The 23,472-nt window shown below is 46.6% G+C and overlaps 1 protein-coding gene across 1 annotated transcript in view; it reads right to left on the reverse strand.

Annotated features, from left to right (window-relative positions):
* CDH13 (cadherin 13) overlaps window positions 1-23,472 on the reverse strand; it is a 1,031,871-nt gene that overhangs the window by 233,270 nt on the left and 775,129 nt on the right. Inside the window, exon 7 of the mRNA XM_030298915.2 lies at window positions 13,765-13,943. Coding sequence (XP_030154775.1) covers window positions 13,765-13,943 — 179 coding nt within the window. The remainder of the gene's footprint in view (window positions 1-13,764; window positions 13,944-23,472) is intronic.

Genomic DNA, 23,472 nt, shown 5'->3' on the forward strand with positions numbered 1-23,472 from the left:
TCTCTGTATTGTGCTACTTTCCTACAATGGGGCCCTCTGGGAAGCGTGAACCTTGATGTGGAAGAATATTTGATGACATGGCAATCATAATTATGGTTACCAGTTGTTCAAGCTACCAACGTTCCCAGCATCACAGAGCTGGAGTGACACGGGGCTCAGATTTGAACTCAGGCTGCCTAGATATGAGGCTGTCACCTCAGACACTGCACTCTCAGAAAATTCAGATCCTAAAAGGACGAGTCCAAACACATTCACACAAACCCTTTCACGTCATAGACCATGATGACCTATGTTACTGACTATTTCTGTCCCTCTAAAATGCATACATGGGAGCCCTAACCGCCAGCAGGGTGCTCTTGGGAAGTGGGGCCTTTGGAAGATAATCAGATGAGGATGAGGACAGGAATGTGGGACACTCATGATGTGGCCAATATCCTTATAAGAAGGCTATGGGAGCTTCCTTTCCTGCATGGGAAGACGCAGTGAGAAGGGAAGCATCAGTCTCCAGACCTATGAGAAATGAATTTCTATTGTTTAAGCCTCTGCCAATCAATGGTATTTTGTTACAACAGCCTGAGCAGAATAAGGCGATGTACATATATAAACAAAAATAAAGAATAAAAACAACAAAAAGAATCACAGCTTATGTGGTGTTTTGCAAACTGCTTGTTAATACACGGTGAACATCTTTCCATATCATTATATATTCTTGTGCCACATCATTTTACGTGATTTAGTGGAACCTGAGAGTAGGAATATGGCACAATTTATTGAGCAGATCCAGTGGTTTGACACTTAGCTTGGTTCTTTAGATAAAGATCCAGTGAAACTTCCATGGGTGAATGCGTGTACACATATTTAATTATGTGAATTGCTGTGTCAAAGAATATAGGGGCATTTTTTATAAATTTTTTTTTGTTTATTTATTTTTGAGAGAGACACAGGGTGTGAGAGGGGGAGGGGAAGAGAGCAAAGGAGACACAGAATCCGAAGCAGGCTCCAGGCTCTGAGCTGTCAGCACAGAGCCCAACGCGGGGCTCGAACTCGCAAACTGTGAGAACATGACCTGAGCTGAAGTCGGATGCTCAACTGACTGAGCCTCCAAGCGCCCCATATAGGGACATTTTGAAAAAGTGCTTATTTATTTATTTTGAGAGAGAGAGAGAGAGTGCAAATGGTGGAGGGGCAGAGAGAGAGAGAGAGAGAGAGAGAGAGAGAGAGAGAGAGAGAATTCTGAGCAGGCTCTGTGCCCCCAGTACAGAGCCTGATGCAAGGCTCAAACTCACAAACCACGACATCATGACCTCAGCTGAAATCAAGGGTCGGAATGCTTAACTGACTGAGTCCCCCAGGGGCCCCCAGAGGCATTTTTAAAATCCATTTGATTCTTATTTCCAAAACAGCCACCAAATGAATTGGACTGATTTGTATGTCCACACTAGGGCAGGAAAGAGCCTTTTCTCAGAGCCACTTTCTACCAAATTTCTAGGAGCCACCTGAGCTCAGAACCAGAAGGACCCCTGCTGGGCCTCAAAGACCCATAGCCCAATCAAAACAAAAGTTACTTCAAAACTTCACTGTGGTTTGCTTTCCTGTGTTGAAAAGAATTTCAAAATCTATTTCCTCTGTGAAGGTACCATCCAAATAATCAATAATATTGATTCATCTAGTGGCGGGGGGGGGGGCAGGGAATGTATGAGCTTTAGGGAAAGGCCGATATAGCCTCACATCTCAGTGACATCAGCTGTCCCCAACTCTGTACCCACTCAGTTCAAAGAAGGACCCCCTGTCTCAGAAGGCCTCACCACCCCACTCGCCTCTGGCTCCTTTCCATCGTGCTCTTCCCTACTCTTGGGGCTCTGATGTGACAAAGACCATCATTGGAAGTGGTTTCAGCCAGTGTTTAGTCTGTGTCTAGACAGCACTTTGCTTTACCGTTATCTTTTAAGTTTATTTACTTATTTTGAGAAAGAGAGAAAGAGAGCAAGTGCGGGGGAGGGGCAGAGCAAGAGGAATTGAGAGAAAATCCCAAGCAGGGCCCGACGCAGGGCTCAGTCTCACGCGCAGTGAGATCGTGACCTGAACTGACACCGAGAGTCCGACGCTTAGCCGACTGAGCCACCCAGGCGCCCCTTGTTGTACTATTTTTGCATTGAACTAGTTGTTGTAATTATCGTAACCAAATTTTCAGTTTGGAATTAATTAACAAGTGTCTGAAATGATCTGTTTCTTAATCACGGGGAAATGGGACTGCTGTGCCAAGAAAAATGAAATCAGACCCATCATTCATGACCTAGTTCCTGTCCCTAGGATCCCACCCCCTGATTAGTAAGTGTGATTTGGTATTTTGAGAGTGGACCTCGGATACATACACACGAATACACTCAACAACCAGTAGCTGAAGTTACTACTAATTGGACCATTTTCACGGGCAGTGTAATAGCTCAGGGCTGGCCAACGATGGCCCGCGGGCCCAAGTCAGCCAGCTGTCTGTTTTTTGGTGGCTTGTGAGCAAAAATGCTTTTTATATTTTTCAATGATTATATTTTACATGGGTATAGATGTACTTACATATATTCTCAGTCTTACCTCTTGGTCCCCAAAACCTACAGTATTTACCATCTGGCCCTTCAAGAGAACATTTCCAACCTCTAACTTGGCGGGTGTTCCTATAGTTTGAAGCTCCTTCATTGTTGAATGTGACATCCTAATGCCATATAGCCAGTAAAGCTGGCCATGCCTTCAGAACTCTGAATTATGCTATCAACAAGCTTTTATCCTATGGCAAACGTGCAGCAAATGAGAGGTCTCCCTGAAAACACAAGTGAAAGAAATGTGGGTCCCAGGCCTTTTGAGACACCATCGTGTCTTGAAACGCTCTATCGCTAGCTTGCCTTAACCCAAGCCTCCCGCTCACCTTCCCTGGAAATGCTTTGCAGCGGAAGCAGAACATAGCGACCCTAACCACTCAGGTCCCGACCAGGGGCCAGGCACAGTAAGAGCAGGTTTGAACGAGCTGCTTTCCGAAGACTTTCCATCAACGCCTTTTCCCTTAAACGACGGGTCTCAATATGGCAAGAGCGAAGCTCCTCCTGTTTTCTCCACCAGTTCAAAGCCACAATAGAACGAGACAACTTTCCCTTCTTCCTGGGTCCCTCCCTCCCTTCCTTCCTTTCAATTTGGGAGAGAGAGAGAGAGAAGAGAGAATGTGCGTGCAAGCAGGGGAGGGGTAGAGGGAGAGAGAGAGAATCCTCAGCGGGCTTCAGCTCCAGCGGGCTCCAGCCCCAAAGCGGGGCTCAATCCCACAGCCCCGGGATCATGACCTGAGCTGACGTCAAGAGTTGGCCACTCAACTGACTCAGCCATGCAGGCGTCCCTAACTTGACATTCTTCCAAAACTGGGGTGTATCTCTCCAACTGGGACTGTGAACAGGGATGGGATTGAGAGCGATGTGATTTGAGTACGGTAACTGGAAAATGTGTCAGTGAAGGAAAACGTGCTTTTCTGTGCTAATCATAGTTCTTGGCTGATAAGGAGAAATCTACATTCTCTAAAAGAACTTTTCCCAAAAAAGAAAAAGTTCTTCAGTTTTTAGGGCACTTCACATAAAGTAAGATGGAGAGATTTAAAATGATGGAAAAACAGAAGCACTCTAAACTCATCATCACCCTGCATTTTAAGTTATTTTTACCATATAAAAAAAAAGAGACACAGAGAAGAAGATAAAGCTTAGAGAATTACACATTCGTCAAACACAAAAAGATGAATCTGTCTTAATGACAAACCTAAGTGTCTCTTGATTCAATATGTGCTGAGCAGCTACTGATTGTCTAATGCTCTAAGACACACAAGAACAGAGATACGAAGTAGGCTGGTGTTTATTCATTTATTAACAACCTGCGGAATTTAGGTTCAAGTGGTAGCTCCTTGTCTCTCCCCTTGAGAAGGCTAGAAATCCATGAATCAGCTACTCATCATTTACCAAGCATTCTTGAGCTGCCCCCAAAATGCGTCTGCTTTACTGATGGTCTCCCCTCCCGCTCACCAGCTTTCCCTCCGAGTTACAGCTCCGAGGGCACCACGTTTAACAGAGCAGTGTTTAATGTTTAAATACGGTTGGTGGCATTGCATTTACGTGAGGACACATCCATAATCCTTGGGATGACATTCGAAGCCCTCTACAATCCTGTGCCAACTCCCTGCCCTCGTCCGGTAGCTCCCTAGGACACCCTCAGCTCCCTGCCTCTCTTCAAGTCATGTATGAACGTGTCAAGCCTTTGCCCATGCTGTTCCCATCCCCGGGATGCCCTTCCCTCAGCTCGTTGGCTGCGGCTTTCCATCCACGCGTTGAGGCTCAGTTCAAACAGCACATCTCCCTGTGTGTTTGCTGCTGGTAGGTCTGCTTTACTTTATCCCCAGGCAGCTTGATCTCCGCGTCCCTGGTATCTGGCAGTCCATCATGGATTCAGCAAGACACTCTGATGGGCGCTCGATACACATGCGTCGACATTCATGTCTGGATTTCGGGAGGTGGATTACCTCGGTGTTTCGCGGAACTTTATAAGGCTGCCAGATTCTCTGCCGTGTGGCCGGAAAGTAAGTGGACTCCCCGCCAGAGGAACAAAATCCCACCTCCATGCTTCTTCTTCAATCTCATTGTCCATCATGAAAATAACTAATATCCACTGACATTTACAGGGTGCTAAGTGCTTGACATATCTTATTTAATCTTCCTTTTTTTTTTAAAGTTTATTTATTTACTCTGTGTGTGTGTGTGTGTGTGTGTGAGAGAGAGAGAGAGAGAGAGAGAGAGTGCAAGAGGGGAAGGGGCAGAGAGAGGGGGAGAGAGAGAGACTCCCAAGCAGGCCTTGCACTGTCAGCACAAAGCCAGGCATGGGGTTCGAACTCATGAACCAAGACGTGAGCTGAGATCGAGTTGGATCTTAACCGACTGAGACACCCAGGCGCCCCTCTAACTTCATCTTCCTGATAAGCCTGTGAGGTGAAACTATGATCATCCTCATGAGTAGCAGATCAAGAACCAAGGTTTGGAGAGGCTAACGGACCTGCCAGCTTCTCACAGCTGGTAAGAGGTACGAGTAGTCTACGAGTCCATAGAGTCTGAAGCCGGCTCCCGTGCCCTTGACCCATGACTCAGACCAGGTTTCAGCCAGGTGACTAGAGACCGCCCTTGCTCTCATGGCTGGATGGGCCAACCTCGGAGGATGGAGGAAACGGTTAGGGGCACCAACACAGTGGAGACTCACCACAGTCTCCTGCTAGAATTGATCCAGAGCGGGCAAGTGCAGAAGTTCACCAGGGAGGGCGCCGACTCCCCGTCTCCAAACCCACTGCCATCAGCAGGACGCCGGCCGGCTCGCGACTGAATCTCAGACCCCAGGGCTCAGTTAGCATCATGCCTCGTCAACATCCCATTCCACTTTATTTGCTGACACAACAGAGCAAGTGTGATTCACATAGGGTGGTTCACCATCTGTGTTTCATTTGCAAGGATAATGTGTTATTTTAAAAATAATAAGACAATTTATTTACATCTACTCCCCTTCCCCATTTTCTCAGCAGCAAGTGATAAGAAAAAAAAAAACTGGAGAAAATTATCCCAACAAAAATATTTATGAGTAAATAGCTCACAGAAATGGGGAGGAATGCTGCTATCTGAATAATTCTGGTCCCGCCCACCGAAATAAAGAAAGAGAATATTCTTGACAGTGTGATTGAATTGTGTATAATTACTGCCAATGTTTTAAACATGATGATAATGAGAAAAGTATTAGCATGAGATCAGAGCCGGCTGAAAACATTTATTTTACTGAGAGTGTGATGGCTATTTTTTTCTTTCATTCAAGGCAAGGAAGAAAATGCTACCCCTTAGGATTATTCCTTTATTTTCGGGCAGCTTGACGCGATAGCATCATTTTCACAGATTTCTTTACTATGTTTCTGGAGATGCGGCCTACGTGACAATATTTTGACTTGGATCACCTGGACCCAACACATCTGAGTTCTCCTCAGATGCGCAGCCACATGTCCAATGTCATTGACCATTTTCCATACGATGCTCCCTCTAACCTTCGTCAGTTTTCCCTGACATAATCAAGGACTCCTGAGTCTCTCATAGCAAATACATGCACATAAATCTAAAAATAAGTCTTAGGTGACACTTGCCATGGAAAGAAGGAAGGAAATTCTCTGTTTTCCCATTTGGCCTAAAAATTGGGGGCATTACAAAGTTTCAGAAAGTCCTTTACCAGCTGAAAATAGAAAATAAATTACATTCACAGGCCTAATATCTCTTACTGGATGTACATTCTTACGGGTAGGCTACCAGTTCCCTTAGATTATCTAGAGGACAATACATAATAAGTCGAAGGTGAATTCAAATAAAGATAGAAAAGTGCTCAAACCCCTTAAAAAGACTTAATGATACTCTCACAATGCAAGTGTTAAGATCGAATTTCAAGGGCCTCTTTAGGAAAATGTCTCTATTTGTTAAAAAAAGAAAAAAAGAGGGGCGCCTGGGTGACTCAGTCGGTTAAGCGTCTGACTTCGGCTCAGGTCGTGATTTCGCGGTTTGTGACTTTGAGCCCCACATCCGGCTCTGTGCTGACAGCTCGGAGCCTGCTTCGGATTCTGTGTCTCCCTCTCTCTCTCTGCCCCTCCCCTGCTCATGCTCTGTCTCTATCTCAAAAATAAATAAAACATTAAAAAAAAAAAAAGAAAAAAGAGGAGGAGGAGGAGAAGGAAGGAACCAAAAAGACAAACAGAGCCCCCAAACTGACCATTAGCTACTCTGAGTGGTTTCAAATTGTGGCCGTGTTCAGAAAAGTTGGCAGATTTCAGCTGATGAATTTCGGTCTCCCAGCCAAGATGATCAACTAAATAAACCATTTTTCAAACGTTAGGGACCTTTATCTGATTTTATTTTGTAGCGCAGCCAGACATAGTTTAAAAACATAGACAGAGCTGTCAGAACGAGGGGCTGAGTGTGGTTATGGAAAAGAATAAAACAGTGCCCCAGATGAACCCAATTTCGTTTAGTAGGATATATGGCTCTTATTTTCTCTAAACGTTTCCCCAAACATTTAAGCAAGAGACACAGATCCTCACGCCCATCCCATTCGCCAAGGTATTTCTTAGAGCCTAGTGCAGTCCTGACACAAGGTAGGCGAAAGTGAGTAGATTCGATTACTGGATGATTACACAAGGGCGAGACTAGGCTCTCAACTAAAACAAAATCATTTCCTCTGTTTGTATACCCATGCTAGGGCAGTAGATCTTGCAGGAAATTCTAAGATCATCTGTAAACTATTTACTCATACATACAGACTGAAGGAACACAGGCCATCCATCCATCAACCCATCCATCCAACAAATCCTTGCTGAGTGCCTATTATTTATCTGGCTCTTAAATTTGGCAGTGAGAATACAGAGATGGGACAAAGATCCAAGATCTCCTTCTTCAGGTACTTTATATTCCCATATGGTTTCAGAAAAAGCAATCAGAGGACCCTGCACTGGAAAACGCACCGAGTTTCCAAGTAAAATTTGATGTCTATTAACGCTGAGCTTATGAAAACAGAAGGGCAGTAAGCGGTCACGGCACCTGCTCTCACAATCCCGCTGTGAATCTAAGGGATGGCCACAGAACCCGGCCCAGCACCAGGAAAGGTGAAGAGGCCTGACTCCCAGAACACAGCGAATCTGGCCTGCACGATTTGGAAAGAGTCTTTTTGTATTGGCAACATGTGGGTAGAAACAATAGTCAAGGTCTCGGCAGGAGCTGAGGGAACCGGAGCCTGGGTGATCGGCAGCCACAGGAGGTGTGACGCATGTAATAACTGTGTTCGCTGTTTGCAAGGCTAGAGGAAGGGATGCACATCTTGAAGCCGTGAGACAGTGCTGTGCAGAGGTCATGATCACAGTCATTCCTGATGAGGAAATAGGCCCAGAGAGGGTCAATGATTTGCCCAAGGTCCCACAGCTGGCCAGGTAGGAGAGTGAGTCTCTCGGTCAGCATCCTGCAAGGCACGTTGTACCTTGTAGCTATTCAATAAATGTTTTCAATAACTACAGTCTCAAGGGCAGAAAACACATCAAGGATCTAACCTTTACTGATGAACTGAATCCCTTGTAGGACATCCTACCAAGGGCAGTCTGTCTGAAGACATCCCTCAACGGGGAACTCACTACCCACGTTTACGATTTACTACGACAATGAATAATGATAGTTATGGCAGCTTGTATTGAGAATAGACAATGCGCTTTATGTGTTTTAGCACATTTGATCCTCACGAACTCATTTAACGCAGGTGCTATTATTCCCACTCGACTGATGAATAACTAAGGCAAGGAGAGGCCAATTAACTCACCATTACGGATTGAATTATGTCCCCTAAAAAGATATGTTTAAGTCCTAACCCCTCGTACCTGTGAACATGGCCTTATTTGGAAGGAGGGTCTTTGCAAATACAACCAAGTAAAGATGAGGTCATTAAGGGAGGTCCTAATCCAACGTGACTGGTGTCTATTATAAGAAGACCCACGTATGCACAGAGGCAAGACCATGAGAAAGCACACAGTCAGAAGGAGGGCATGTAAGACGAAGGTTGAGGTTGGAAGCGTGTGTCTACAAGTCCAGGAACACTAAAGACGGCTGGGAACCACCAGAAGCTGGAAGAGGCAAGAGAGGATCCTCCCCTGGAGACTTCAAAGGGAGCCTGGCCCCACCAACACGCTGGTTTGAGACTTCTGGCCTCCAGAGCTGTGAGAGAAGAAATGTGTGTCCTTTTAAGCCACCTGGCTTGTGGTACATTGGTACAGCCATCCAGGGAAACAAACATGCTCAGTTTACATTACGGGGTCAGCAACCACACTGAAACATGGTCTCCAAAGGCAGGGACTCCTCAACTTGTCGCACATTTGGATCACCTGGGATTATTCTTTTAAACTACCGATGACTGTTCTACCGCCTGAGATTCTGATTTTATGGCTCTAGGCTTCTGCTGAAGCACTGTGATTTCTTTCTTTCAAAAAAAATTTTTTTTAAGTTATTTTATTTTACTTTAGAGAAAGCGAGTCGGGAGAGGGGCAAAGGGAAAGAGAAAGAGTTTTAAGTGGGCATCAGCACAGAGCCAGACCTGGGGCTCGATCCCACGACCCTGGGATCATGACCTGAGCCGAAATCAGGAGTCGGACACTCAACTGACTGAGCTGCCCAGGTGACCCTGGAGCACTGAGATTTCTAAGGCTCCTCAGAAAACTTTGAGAAACTCTGTCACAGTTGACTCTACTTGTCACCATTTGGGGACCAAGTGGAACAAACCCACCAAGCCCAATGGCATCTATTCAGCAGTGGTGGCCCCCCGAATGGGAAGCCAAGTCAGCTGCCTGTCACGGTTAGGAGGAAAAGGAGGGGGTCAGTTATGGGGCCTCAGAAGATGGAGACAGCAGGTGAGCTTCCTTCTAGCATTTTCGCCTGACCCAAAGCCAGTGAGCGACAGGTGGTCTCACTCCCAGCTCTGTGCATGCACTGCGGGTCCAGAGCCCACACGGCCCCACATGCAGTGGGAAATGAAAGGCAAGGACCCTACCAGACAGCAGCCTGCACACAGAGAGATGCTACTCACTCTGAGCCTGCTTCCCTTCCCTCCTGCCCTTCCTTCCCTTTACTGCTCAGTAAATATTTATTGGGCATCCGTCATGTGCTAAGGACTGGGAATGCGTCAGGGAAGAAGATGGGCATAATCCCTTCCCTCCTCAGAGTATGGATGGGGGCAGATCAGTGAGGGCACCTGCCTCAGCTGGCCCCACTGGAGACATCCTGAGGAGCAGTGGTGGGAAGAAAAGGCAGTGACCAAGATGGTGACATTAAAGATAATTTATCAGCGTCCTCGGCTGTCCTCATCGACACGCTTCAGGACAAAGTAAATACGGGAAAGGCAGGTTCAAAGAAAACAGTGCCCGCTGCCTCCCTGGAGTCTTACATCACCTGCCAGGGTCCTCCTTGGGTCCGTACACAGTAAAGGAAAGGTACTAAATGGAAAAGCAAAGGGAAAATTTACATCGTATCAGCTGAGCTCATGATGCCAGAGCCAGCGGGCTTCCAGATCCTCTAAGCCCAAGCAGGTGGGGCCCAAACAGGACCAAACCATTTGTATCGTCTCAGGGGCCCCAGCTTTCGAAGTCCCCGACCCATTTGTTTACATTCACTGTATTGCAGGGGTCCCAGTGAAATATTTTCTTAAAAATGAATAGTGCATAAATGTTCTATTTTTTAATTTTTTTACTATTTATTTTTGAGACAGAGAGAGACAGAGCATGAACTGGGCAGGGTCAGAGAGAGAGGGAGACACAGAATCTGAAACAGGCTCCAGGCTCTGAGCTGTCGGCACAGACCGGACGCGGGGCTCGAACTCATGGACCACGAGATCATGACTTGAGCCGAAGTCGGAGGCTTAACCAACTCAGCCACCCAGGCACCCCATATTTTTAAATTTTTTTAAAAAAGTTTCTATTTATTTATTTTGAGAGACAGGGAGAACACAAGCAGGAGAAAGGCAGGGAGAGAGGAAGAATCCCAAGCAGGATCTGTGCAAAGCCCGATGAGGGGCTCGAACTTGGGAACTGGGAGATCACGACCTGGGCCCAAATCAAGAGTCGGACGCTTAACTGACTGAGCCACCCCGGTGCCCCAGTGCATACACATTTTAAATGTTCTGCTCGGATGGTCCAGCAGTAGACTTTAAAACCACACCCGAGACAGGATGCCTACTCAGAAGTTGTCCAGAAATAACGACAAACAATTCTCCAGCCCTGCTGGAGGGGCCCGTCGTAGGCACGTGATCCAGGAAAGGCACAGTGAGCTTACAAGTGCCGTGTGCAAGTCCTGTCCCTTTAAAGACGAGCAACGCGGAGTCACGTTTTACCCTTTCAGCAAACTTGCCGGGGAGAAGCTTACCGCAGCAACAGTGAATAGTCAAGGCTTGCCTACATTCAGGGACGTTTCTTTCCTTCAGATTGCACTGATGTTGCCTGGGTCAGCAGTGAACTCTGGAAACCCTCACAGAGAAGTGACACTCCTCATTCATTTTCATTGATTTTCCAATTTCAGTTAAACTGTGTCTATCTTTCGGGGGGGGGAGCTGTTTATGCATCGTGGCTAGAAATGCTTCATTCACCTCCCATAATTGCGTATTTATTGCAAGTTGACAAAAACCCGAATGAAGAGATCATGAGCTTAAAACACATCTGGCCCCCCGATAAACCTTAAAAATGGAAGAATCCACTATATTATCACTTTGGTTTATAAATAGAGACTTACAACACGTTTTCTGTCAGTAAAACAGATGCTGAGCTGCGGAAATCACTGCATTGCATCTATGCCTTGCAAAAATCTGCAAGTGTCTTTGGGAGAATTAGGGGTTATGGGAAAGCTGGTGCGTGTGTGTGTGTGCGTGTGTGTGTGTCCACACGCGCGTGCACATGCATGCTGGGCAGGGAATAGACAGAGGTGGAAAGTCATTCCTTGCCTCTGAGGAAGACAACGAATCGAGCAGTCATAAAAACATGGAGGGTTGGAAAGGGAAGGGAGACAGGATGAAGGAGAAGGACTCCGTACGTTCCTTGCCCCCCGCTGTTTTCCTACTTTTAACTAGTAACGATTACATTTTCCAAGTGACAACCACAGTTTCAGTGAAGATCTCATCCTCTCCCTCCCTTCCAGTAAGTTCTCTTCCTAGCTACTGATTCCCACCCCCGAAGGGCAAAATCTTCCTTTCCAACGCATTCTTGCCTGTACCGCAAAAGACGTATAATGAAGATTGTTAGCAGTGCTCCAACTGTGCTTGGAGCAGTGGGGCTAAGACACGCAGAGGATCGCAGCATCTGCTCTCTGTTAAGTTTACAGTCGAGGCCATCGGAACTTTCTGTGACGGTGACAAGGTTCCATACCTGTCCTGGCTGATGCATTTTTACATTTTCATTTCAATGAATGCAAATGAAAATTTAAATAACTGCACAGGACTAGTGGCTACTGTGTTGGGCAGTACTCTAGACCCAGAGGAAGGGGTATTCTTTTTTTTTAAGTTTGTTAGTTAGGTTATATATGTATGTATGTATGTATGTATGTATGTATGTATGTAGACAGTGAGCGAATAGGGGAGGGGCAGAGAGAGAGGGAAAGAGAGAGAGAGAGAGAGAGAGAGAGAGAGAGAGAGAGAATTCCAAGCAGGCTCCAAGCTATCAGTGCACAGCCTGACATGGGGCTCGAACCCATGAACTGTGAGATCATGACCTGAGCTGAAATCAAGAGTCATATGCTTCAGTGACTGAGGCCGCCCAGGCACCCCAGGAGGGGGATATTCTTTTTTTTTTAAAAAATTTTTTTTTATGTTTATTTATTTTTGAGAGGGAGGGAGAGACAGAGAGAGAGACACACACAGAGTGCGAGTGGGGGAGGGAGAGAAAGAGAGGGAGCCACAGAATCCCAAGCAGGCTCCATGCAGCCACTGCAAAGCCCTTCGAGGGGCTGGAACCCACAAACGTGAGATCACGACCTGAGCCGAAGTTGGATGCTTAACTGACTTAAAGACAGTGGCTCGAACCCAGATTCTGGGCAGAAGCTACAGTGTGGAAAAGCAGAAAGGAGAGAAGGCATTTCTGACCCAAGGAAATGCACAGAGCCCATTCCGAAACCCCAGCAGTTTCCGTGGGGCAGGTGCTGCTTGTGGAAGGTCTGTGGGATGATGCCACGTTGGCAACAAAGAATTCCAGGATGGGAGATCTGGGGCGGGTGGAGGCGGTGGGGGACAGAGGGGAGTCCCTAAGTTGGTTGAATATGCTGTGTCTGACGGGCCAGGAGTCTCTCCTACTGAGGGGAGCTTGTGGGGAGCTACAGAGGGACATGTGACTCAGGAGGGGGGGCCAGGACCAGGGGGCACATGTGGGGGGGCGTGAGCTGGGCAGGAGCCCACACCCCACATACACGGGACTGAGACCACCAGCTCCATCTGACTGCCACGTCTGATGTAACCGACTGTCCACGTGTGGAAACTTCCAGAATTTGTGATTTTCAGGAAGGCTGGAAGTTGGAAATTTTGAAAAATAAATATGAACTCTAAATATTTTGACACGGCCACTAACGTGAAAACCTGAAAGCAGCCTAGGTAAAACCAAAGAGCAAGGGGGTGGACTGGCCGAGTTCCCTGGGTCGCCTGTGTGTGACATGTGACCTATGTGATGGGTGACGGTTCCCAGTGACAGCCTAAGGGTGAAGCAGGAGAGAGGGGTTCCGGGGGGACGCAGTGACAGAGGGTTTGGGAAAGAAGAGAAGTCCAAGCCACCTGACTCTGTGGTCTCGGGCAAAGCCACCTCCCTCCTCTCTGTCCCTCTCCTACCTCCCTGCCTGCCCTTCCCTCCTTTGTCCCATCCCCTTCCTCTGGAAGCTGGGTAAGGATAGAGTCCCATTATGAGGACTCATGAGTAAGTGCTTCATGAGGAAACCGAGGCATCGGGTGGAAGGAATACAAATAATTCCAAGGATGTGTGTGGCCTTTTAGAGTGTGTGGTTTTGGTTCATATGATATCTCATTTCCCTTTATGGATTCCCCCCCTCAATCAACCACGTGTAAGCACCTCATTTCCACCTCTCCACGTAAAGTGCCTTTGCCTGAAGCCGTACGCCATCGCCCCTGTGAGAGCCGCGTTTGCTTCTCATGAAAAAAGATGTGTGCCTTTCAGCTCACCTCTCGGTCCAGCAACGCAGGTGACACGACGGTGACGATGTCCCCTTTTTCAGGATCGATGTAGAACATGTTTGGAGACGGCTTGTCAGGCGTCTGCTGACGGATATTGTACCGCAGAAGGGCATTATCTGTGGCCGGGTCATCGGCATCAAAGGCTGTCATCCGCATCACTGTGGTCCCTAAGGGGGGGGCAGGGGAGAAGGGCAGGAGATGGTCACTCGGGGGACAGCGATGGGCAGAGACCCCCCTTCCCCAGCAATCGTCAGAGACTGATGCACCAGTCACTTTCCAAATTAAAAAGGAAAGCATTTCCAGAACCATGTTGTGTTTTTGCTTTTCTTTGACTCTCCCTCGTCAGATTAAAAGACCTGAAATAAAGAAAAGAAATCTTTGCCGTTCAGCAGACTGACAGCTTAATTTTTCCTTCTGCTGATATGCTGTTTATTTTCACGGGCTTTCATTCAATTGTGAATGTGGCTGCATGACAATGGCCTTTATTTTAAAAGCTCTTATTAAATGCCAATTACATGTGGGGCTCTGGGCCGGGTGATGAGGAAACAGAGGTGAGGAAAGGCATTCTCTGGTGTCCAGCAGGTCGGGGGTCAGTAAGAGTGACAGCAGATTAAAAAAATAGCGAACCGTCACAAGTGCATTGAGAGACAGCATTATGAATACATAAGAGAACAACTTCATCTAGCCCGAGGTTCAGGAAAGGTTCCAGTGCAGGCGCCTAAGGAGTGAGTAGGTGTAAGCCACGCGAAGGAGAGGGTCCTCAGTGGGAAAAGATGTTCCGGTTAAAGGGAACGTGACCAAACGTTATTTCAGCCCCCCACTATAGGGCAGCCACACTGTCATAGGCGGTTCAGAGAAGAAGACAACATAGGGATAGAGGAGGACGATGGCAAAGGTTGGTAAGGATGTGCGACACCGGGCTGGGTCATACACAGCTGAGACGCAGAATTGGTGTTTGCCACATTGGAGGACTTTGGAGCAGCAACTAGTTAGATCTACCCTATGATCCAGCAACAGCACCACTAGGAATTTACCCAAGGGATACAGGAGTGCTGATGCACAGGGGAACTTGTACCCCAATGTTTACAGCAGCACTTTCAACAAGAGCCAAATTACGGAAAGAGCCTAAATGTCCATCAGCCGATGAATGGATAAAGAACCTGTGGTTTATACACACAATGGAATACTACGTGGCAATGAGAAAGAATGAAATCTGGCCTTTTGTAGCAACGTGGATGGAACTGGAGAGTGTTATGCTAAGTGAAATACGTCATACAGAGAAAGACAGATACCATGTGTTTTCACTCTTATGTGGATCCTGAGAAACTTAACAGAAGACCATGGGGGAGAGGGAGGAAAAAAAAAAGGTTAGAGAGGGAGGGAGCCACAACATAAGAGACTCTTAAAAACTGAGAACTGAGGGTTGATGGGGGGGGTGGGAGGGAGGGGAGGGTGGGTGATGGGTATTGAGGAGGGTACCTGTTGGGATGAGCAGAAATTTGACAATAAACTTCATATTATAAATAAATAAATAAATAAATAAATAAATAAATAAATAAATAAATAAATAAATAAAAATATGTACCTATTTGGCGTCTACTGTCAAGAAATATTTGCATGGGGGGGGGCGTCTGGGTGGCTCACTTGGTTAAGTGTCTGACTCTTGATTTCGGCTCAGGTCACGATCTCACAGTTTGTGGGATTGAGCCCTGTGTCAGGCTGCACGCTAAAAGTATGAAGCCTGCTTGGGATTCTCTCTCTCCCTCTCTCACGTGCGCACGCTCTCTCTCTCTCTCAAAATAAATCAATAAACTTAAAAAAAAAAAGAAACACTTGCGTGTGTCGACAAAGCGTTCTTGCAGGATGTTCACTGCAGGATTATCCATCACGGTGAAAGATTTGCCAACAACCTCACTGTCCAAACAACAGAGGATTTGCTAAAATGATGGGATTCCCCACACTATGAAAAAATTTGTAGCGGGCAGAAAAAGGTTGGAGGTCTAATGTGCTCTAACATGGAAGGCTCTCTAAGAGTACCATGTGAAATTATCAGGTTGAAGAATGTTACCCATAGTATGGTATCATTTTTGCAAACCTGCTTGCACATAGAAATTGCCACAATACTTTATACGTATTTTGCAGATACAGTTTATGTCCATAAAAGCATAGAAGGTCTACGAAAGTGGACTTCACATGGGTTATGGTGGTGAAAGGGAGCAAATCTCGCCACCCAAGATATGACTCTTTGGCATATTGATCGTTTTAACCGGGTTATTGTTAAAAAGCTGCAGTCACAAGAGAAGTTCTGAAAATCAAGAAGTTACACCTTTTGGAAGGAAGATTTACATTTGTAAGGGAAATCTTCATTTACTGGTATCGCCCTCACTGTACCAGTAAAAGGAGGATGACTCTAAATCTTGACAAACTCTTATCAATGGAGAAGGCAGGGACTTAAGCCCGTATAACAACTCTACCCTCCTTGACTGTACTTTTCCTGATCACCTCCCATAACTCACCCCTCTCCCCCTATGTCTCCCCATCTTTAGCTAAAGATGGTATTTAAGGTGATGGCTTCAGCCATTTCAGGAAATGACTCCATTTGCCTGTGTCTCTCCCATGTACGTAGGACGTATACAGGTTGCTAAACTTTTGTTCCATTTTCTCCTGTTTATCTATCTCATGTCAATTTGATTCTTAGACCAGCCAGAAGAATCTTGAAGGCCAGAGGAAAACTTTTCCTCCCCAACAGCGGTTAAATCTGGGAAAGTACAAGGGGGATTGGGATTAAGGATGGTGATGAGGAGGTAAGATTTTGGTGCAACCTATAACGTTTTGATCATTTTTACAAGGAGAATGTATTACTTTTGTGATTCAGTGTCAACATAAAAAGATCGTAATTATGAATAATTATAAATACTGTTAATCTAAAAAATAAAACAACCGGTTATTTTACTAGCAAAATGGGTTACTCAGGAATAGCAGAGAATTACAATTCCAGACCTGCAAACTACTGCAAAGCCATAGGCAAGTCCAACAAACAAAGGAGAGTGATGTTATTTTATCAAGAAGGAAGAAGTTGGGAGGGGTTGTATTGAAGGAAAGTCCACTGGAGAAAGGCAAGAGTTCAAAGTGATGACAGTTACTCATCGGTTGAGTTGTAGGGGTGGTCAATTTCTTGAACTAGATGCAATGTACATCCTTCCTTGTCGGGACCTGTAATTGATCATTTTTTCTTGTTGATGATTCTTCTGTTGTGTCTCTATTGGACAATTCTCCTATAATTGATATGGAATGGTGCGCTCCTCTTCCCAACCTTCTCCTTGCCAGCCTCCCTGCTCCACTTTAGTGAGGTTTCCCTGTATTGACTTCGCAAGCCCAATAGGAGCATGGGGTAGAACAGAATCAGGCACATTTACCTGCGGGTCTTGACGATTGTGAGCCATCGTATTTGGCTCAGGGCGACCTGCCAAACTATATCTTTTCGTTGTAGTTTACTCTTCTAAGAATATAGGGCCCACCTGTGGATTCTGACCCCTTCTGGACCCACAAAATGTGGGTAATGTGAACTAACGGGTAACAGATGAAAGCAGTACCGTCCAATCGTTCCCAGAAGTATTCACATGTAGAAAATATTGAACCGTAAAGTAAACATGAAATTCATCTGGCTCGGCTGCCATCCTGTTATTCTTTTTCCATCTATAACAGTGCTTCTCAAACCATCCAAAGCACTTTACTTTTTCCCCACCATCAGAATCAGATTATGAGCCATTAGGTCTGATTGACCAGGCAAATGAGGGGATCCAATCACCCTAAGGTTGAATGGATTTCTAGAGCCGTCTCAGTGTTGCCATTAGGCCAGATACATCAGGCACATTTTCTACTCTACCATGTTTCTTTGCACTTCTTTGTTTCTTTGTGAAATCGTCCCAAGGCAAACTTCAGGGTCCAAGGCAAGAAGAGAGAAATCTCGGGGGCGCCTGGGTGGCTCAGTCGGTTAAGTGTCTGACTTCGGCTCAGGTCATGATCTCACGGTTTGTGGGTTTGAGCCCTGCACTGGGCTCTGTGCTGATGGCTCAGACCCTGGAGCCTTCTTCGGATTCTGTGTCTGCCTCTCTGTCTGCCCCTCCCCTGCTCACGCCCTCTCTCTCAAAAATAAATAAACATTTAAAAAATTTTATATATAAAAAAAGAAATAAGTCTTGGCTTCTGCCCCTACCTTATCTTGCCCCTTGTCTTTGGAAAATATTAGGAAACAGTCTGGGACTTTGTTTCTCATGGAAGCGCACAACGGAATCAGGGCCTTTTCTCAACCTGCTGGTCCAGGCAGCCACTCCCTATCTAGGGACACTGGTGTGATGGGTGACACTTATTTGCCTCGCTGGTCTAGGAGGACAAGACACTTTAATGAGGATCCCTTCAGAAATCAGAGGCAGTTTTCAGGCCTATAAACTTGCCAGGGACGTGCTAAGCGAGTTCCTTGTGGCCAGAGGCATGAAGGAGGCCTCAACACTATCAATTCCACAGGAAATTGTCTCTGGTTAAGTATGTATGACCCAGTGCCTTGCACTTTGTTAATGTCCAATGAATGCTTGACTGATGGAGTCTTTGCCCTATTTAATGTGCTTTTAATCGAAGTCCTAGATGAACGAGCAAAATGACGTCTAAAAGTGAAGTCGTGAGGCTTGCATGTGTCACAGCTCCCACTGAAAGGATGAGGGGAAGGAAAAAAGATCTCGAGGCTCATGGATTTTCAATTTTCACCAGAAAATTCACTGAAGATGTCTTTTTTGGTGGTTATTGTTACAGATTTCATAACCTAACACAAGGTTATACTGGAATGTTCCCAAGTTTACCCAGGAAATGCTTTTCATTTTAACGAATCGTTCGGGAGCAAATGAACTTGATCTTATGTGCTGCCTTTGTCCTAGCCCAGATGTGGGTACAGAACAGGATTAATGTCTGCGGCCCACCTCCATAGAGACTGAATAACGTCCTAAGTCACATCAACACGTTTGTAGCATTGATGAAAATGACCTTGGGTGACGTTTAGGTTCAAGTTTTGCTGTGTGAACATGGGCAAGTGATTCAGCCCTACCCAAGCCTCAGTTTCCCCAATTGCAACAGGAAGATATTAGTAACACTTTCCTCTTTGGTCTTTGTAAGGTCGCATGGGATACCATATTAAAGGACTCGGTACAAGTCCTTTGAGTGTTTTGAGGAGGATGCCTTTTCTTACCAAACCTGTTCAGGGTTCTGAGCCATCATGGGGGTGTAGGCGATGGCCTCGGACCACAGAGCTGTCCACGGAACCTGGTACCTGCTGCAGTGAGCCCAGCTGCCCATCGTCTCTGAGTTGCCCTGCCTCACCCTCTCCCTTGTACCGTGTCTGTGGTCTTAGTTTGCAGATATGGGTTTCTGCTGCAAAGATCACAGCTTTATACTAACACATACACACGCACGTGTGCTCACACACACACACACTCACACACACATGCTGTAGGCTACGCTGTGATACTCTCATCTTCCTCTGGGATCAAGGTTCTATCCTGAGTCCCTGTCCATCCAATGGGGCCAACACCCCGCTCTTGCTAGCCCCTCCCCTGGGGGCTGGCTCATGATTTTCATATTTCCATTTCTTCCATGGCTGGATAAACCAGCATTTCCTGAACTGTATCCAAGGAACTCTGGTTCCATGAGCTCAGCAGAGAAACTGATTTGGGAAACACACAATAACCGTAGTCACGCAAGTTTCTATCCTGGAGGACGCCTCCTGTCTTTAGTGAGCAAATGTGTATCATAAATCTCCAAGAGAGAACAGACTCTCAGCGTTTCCCTAACTGCTCTGTTGATGGAGCCTCTTCGCTTTAAGAGCATCTTTATGTGATGGGCCGCCTGGTCCTAAACTTGAGCTCTCGGAGGGGACAGACTGTGTTCTGTTCATCTTCATAAGCTCAGTGTCTCCATGCAGGAGGTCCTCTATCAATGTTGAGGACAATCGCATTCTTGCAATTCACTCAAGCTTTGTCTTATTTCACACTGACCATAAACCATAAAGCACTTGTTACTGAGAAGCGTGGACAACATTGCCTGCACATTTTTCAGAGTCAGGCACGCTTCACTACCACCTCTGAATATGTAGATATATTTTTGGTCCTTGGAGGCCCTCGTTGGAACTGGATTCAGCAGGTAGGCACCAGGACAGCGGCTCTGATGCCCATGGGGGGCACCCTTTGGCCCTTTGGCGCAAAGGCGCCTTACCCTTTGCCCGAGCCCACCCCCTGGACTCTCAGAAGAAGGGCCCACTCATTTCCATCAGCCCAGAGGCCTCCGCATCCATGCTTATCTCATGTCTATGTGCGCTTCACGATGGCAGAGGGAAGATAATTATATGATAGACACCCGTGTGGGTCCTCTGAAACACATTTCTGCCTTCTCCCCCATCATAATATTCTCCTGAGTGTCAAAATAAATGATAATCACCCTGTCACTCCCAGATGAACTAGCAACAGCCCCTCTAAAGCAAATAAAAGAATTACAGGCTGCTAGTTGAGAGTCTCAAGCCAGCCTGTCATCTTCTTTGGTGGAAGGACATGGCCGCCAACATGAAAGGCTGATAAACGATTATGATCGTTTTGACTTGGTCCAACACAGTCCCTTCCTCTTGGCCGCATGTCTCTGATTAAAGAAAGTGCCGCCTGGTGTTAGGACCTTACATGCTGGTGTTTGAAGTTTTGCTTCCCTGTGACTTCAAGCGCAGCCACACCTGTGAGGCGTGGTGAGGGGCTGCTTTCAAACTCCACGAAAGGCCAGCTAGCCTCAGATGGGGTGGGGAGGCCCTAAAATATGGCTCACTCTGTGCCACGGGCAACAAAATGATTCTGTTCTTGAAATTTCTTTAACCTCGTCCCAAAACGTCTCCTTCACCCGACCAAAATGGTCAGACTCCTTTTTTTTTTTTTTTTTTTATAAACCACAGTCTCATAAGCAAGAAGTATATTGAGACATGGACTTTCTGATCTGTAACTGGCCTGGGATTTCTGAGAGCTCAGCTGGGGCAACTGCCTGCTTTCCAGGGATGACAGATGTCACCAGGTGAGCCCCCTGCATGAGACAAAACGGCACGTCGTCAAAAAGCTTCAACCTCACAGGAGGAGGTGGGTAGTGCGTTCTGATGCCACCCGGACACCAATCTCCGTAACTAAGTGTCCTAAGAGATGTGTGGCAAAGGCTGCTTAAAAAGAGGGTGTGACCATGGATGCTGGATTGCCTGACTTACTCCTCGCGAGTCTATTCCCACGTCACGAGAAAAGTCCTGAGACATTTAGTGCCCCAACTTGCTCATCCAGGTGATGGGGGCATAGAAGCATCTGGGGCTATGCGTAGTTGGGGTGATGCTAATTTGAAACAGATTATACTCCTCTTGAGACTCCTCAGTTTGGAGGTGTCCTGGGCACCCTGGTTCCACACGTCCAACTAGCGATGGCAGACGTGGGATGCCAACAAAGCAGCCAGCTTTTGCCCCGGGACTGAGGGCCATTCCAGGATGGTCCCAGGCAAACCAGAATGAGCTTGTCGCTGCCAGGCCGAGTTTGCTTTCAGACACAGATGCATCTCCTGGACATGACTGCCAGAGTACAGATGTGAGAACTGTGGCCGAACGAGCCTTGAGCCACACGGACCCCGACCATTCATTGGACTCACTCTGTCCCGCTGCTGTGGGACTGCTTCCTGCCACGCAGGGGACACAACCAGCTCTCTCCTACAGTTCTTAACGGTGAAGAGTGAGCGAAGCAGGTGTGCAAACTCAAAGCAGAGCAGGGCTCGAGTGTGGCTTTAACTCCTGGCCTCACCACGTACTGGCCGGGCCTCCTTGGACAAATTCCTTCACTTCTTCAACTTCTTCATCTACAAAACAGTATCTCCTGTGATGGGCTTTGTAGGCATCGAATGTATTAATGCGGTATTTCTCAACCTTTTTTAAAAATTCATTATTACCTATCCCTCCCTTCCAGAATCTTCTTAGACCTCCCCCCCCCCCCCCACCCACCTGCCATGCCTGCCATGGATATACTGTATATCTATTCAGGTACTATGACCCCTTTGGAGGGTCGCAAACCATTGCAATATCCAATACTTTTAATGTCCCCCCAAACACCAATTTTCTCCTCCTTGGGGTGATATTGTCCCCACCGAGAATGTACAAATTAACGGATATAAAGTTCAATGCCCGGGCGATGGTAAATACTCGAGAGATGTTAAGTTTTATTGTTATTTTTATTGACTGCCGCAATTTGCCGCTCAGTTCTGGGGGGGGGGGGGCGGCCCAATGCTATGTGTGATGGTGATGAGCGAAACCTCGCGGGACCCAGTCACTTCCTAGCTCTAGAACCTGCGCTCAGTATCTGCAGAAGCAGGGATTAATTAAAATCTCATAGGGACACAACTCCTTTCTTCCCTCGGGCAAGCCCGGAGACTTCTGTTGAGTGCACGCACGCGTGAATCAGCTTCCTCTGGTCTTGTCAATGTTTCTGCGTACGTGGCGACTAATAGGGAAACTGTCAAGCGATTAGTGGACAAAAGATAACCACAGCAATTTGATAGGCATGCAGAGGCAGCCCCCGTTCTGCAGTGCGTGTACTCCTGAAAAGTCACCCACGTAATGAATCATAAATAATGTCTTATTTTCCCATTGACCTACATTAGCATTTCATACCCGCTTTATCTTCATTTGAGGGGGTGTCCAAATGGAATCTGCTCCTCATAATTCACTTTAGGTTTTTCTGCTTATCTCTCCAACACTGGGCTCGCAGGTGGAGTAGGAAAGAGAGGTTGGCTCTCTGGTCTGGGTGTGGAGACTATTAAAGCCGTGCTCAGAAGCAGGGGACGAAAGGGGAGAGACCTAAGGCAAAGCCTGGGAGATTTAGTTTTGTCAGTTGGTTGCTTCTTTGGGGGGAGGCTTCCCTCTCTTCCCCCTATTATCTAGGGACTGTCATTTGCCAAAACTGATTCCTCTCATATTTTGCATATAATGATCGTACTGTGCATCAGATCCACAGCGTTCTTGATAATGACAGTTTTGATGAGGATGTCAATGACCTGTGGCCTTTCGTCTGACAGCAGCTGGGTCCCATCGGCCCTGACAGTGAGATTCTCTGACCTCATTCCCAGAGTGAGGTCAGGGAACTGGGCCAGGAGTGAAAAGCTCAAATGTCCATCCAATGCCCACATGGGTAACTTAACATGAGCAGAATGATTTCAAGACAACTGGGAGCACTGTGGACTGTGGCAAACTGGAGGGTCTGCATCCTGCCTAAGGGGCAGCCGTCTTTTAGCTTAAGGTGATTGACACATTTCTGAAATGCACGTCTGGAGAGGCTAGACCCTTTGGTTTTCCAAGAAAAGATGGGGTTTTGAATTTTCATGTAAACTATCAAAATGTTTATGCGTTGGACACCAGTTCGAAATTTTAAAAATAAAAGATCACTGAGTGAGGCAAGGAAAGCCAAACAAAACAGGTTATGATTCATGCATTTTCAGCTTTTGGCCCAGCCAGTGGCCAATTCTTTTCCCTAAGGACATGAACTAAATGTTGTCAATGTGTCCACTGGTGATAAATTACAACTTAAGAAGATGGCACACCCACCAGAAAGTTCACCCTTCTTCCTTCCACCCCCCTTTCGGAACAGGAAAGTTCTC

This window comes from Lynx canadensis, chromosome E2 (genome assembly GCF_007474595.2).
Source record: "Lynx canadensis isolate LIC74 chromosome E2, mLynCan4.pri.v2, whole genome shotgun sequence".
Taxonomy (NCBI): Eukaryota; Metazoa; Chordata; class Mammalia; order Carnivora; family Felidae; genus Lynx; species Lynx canadensis.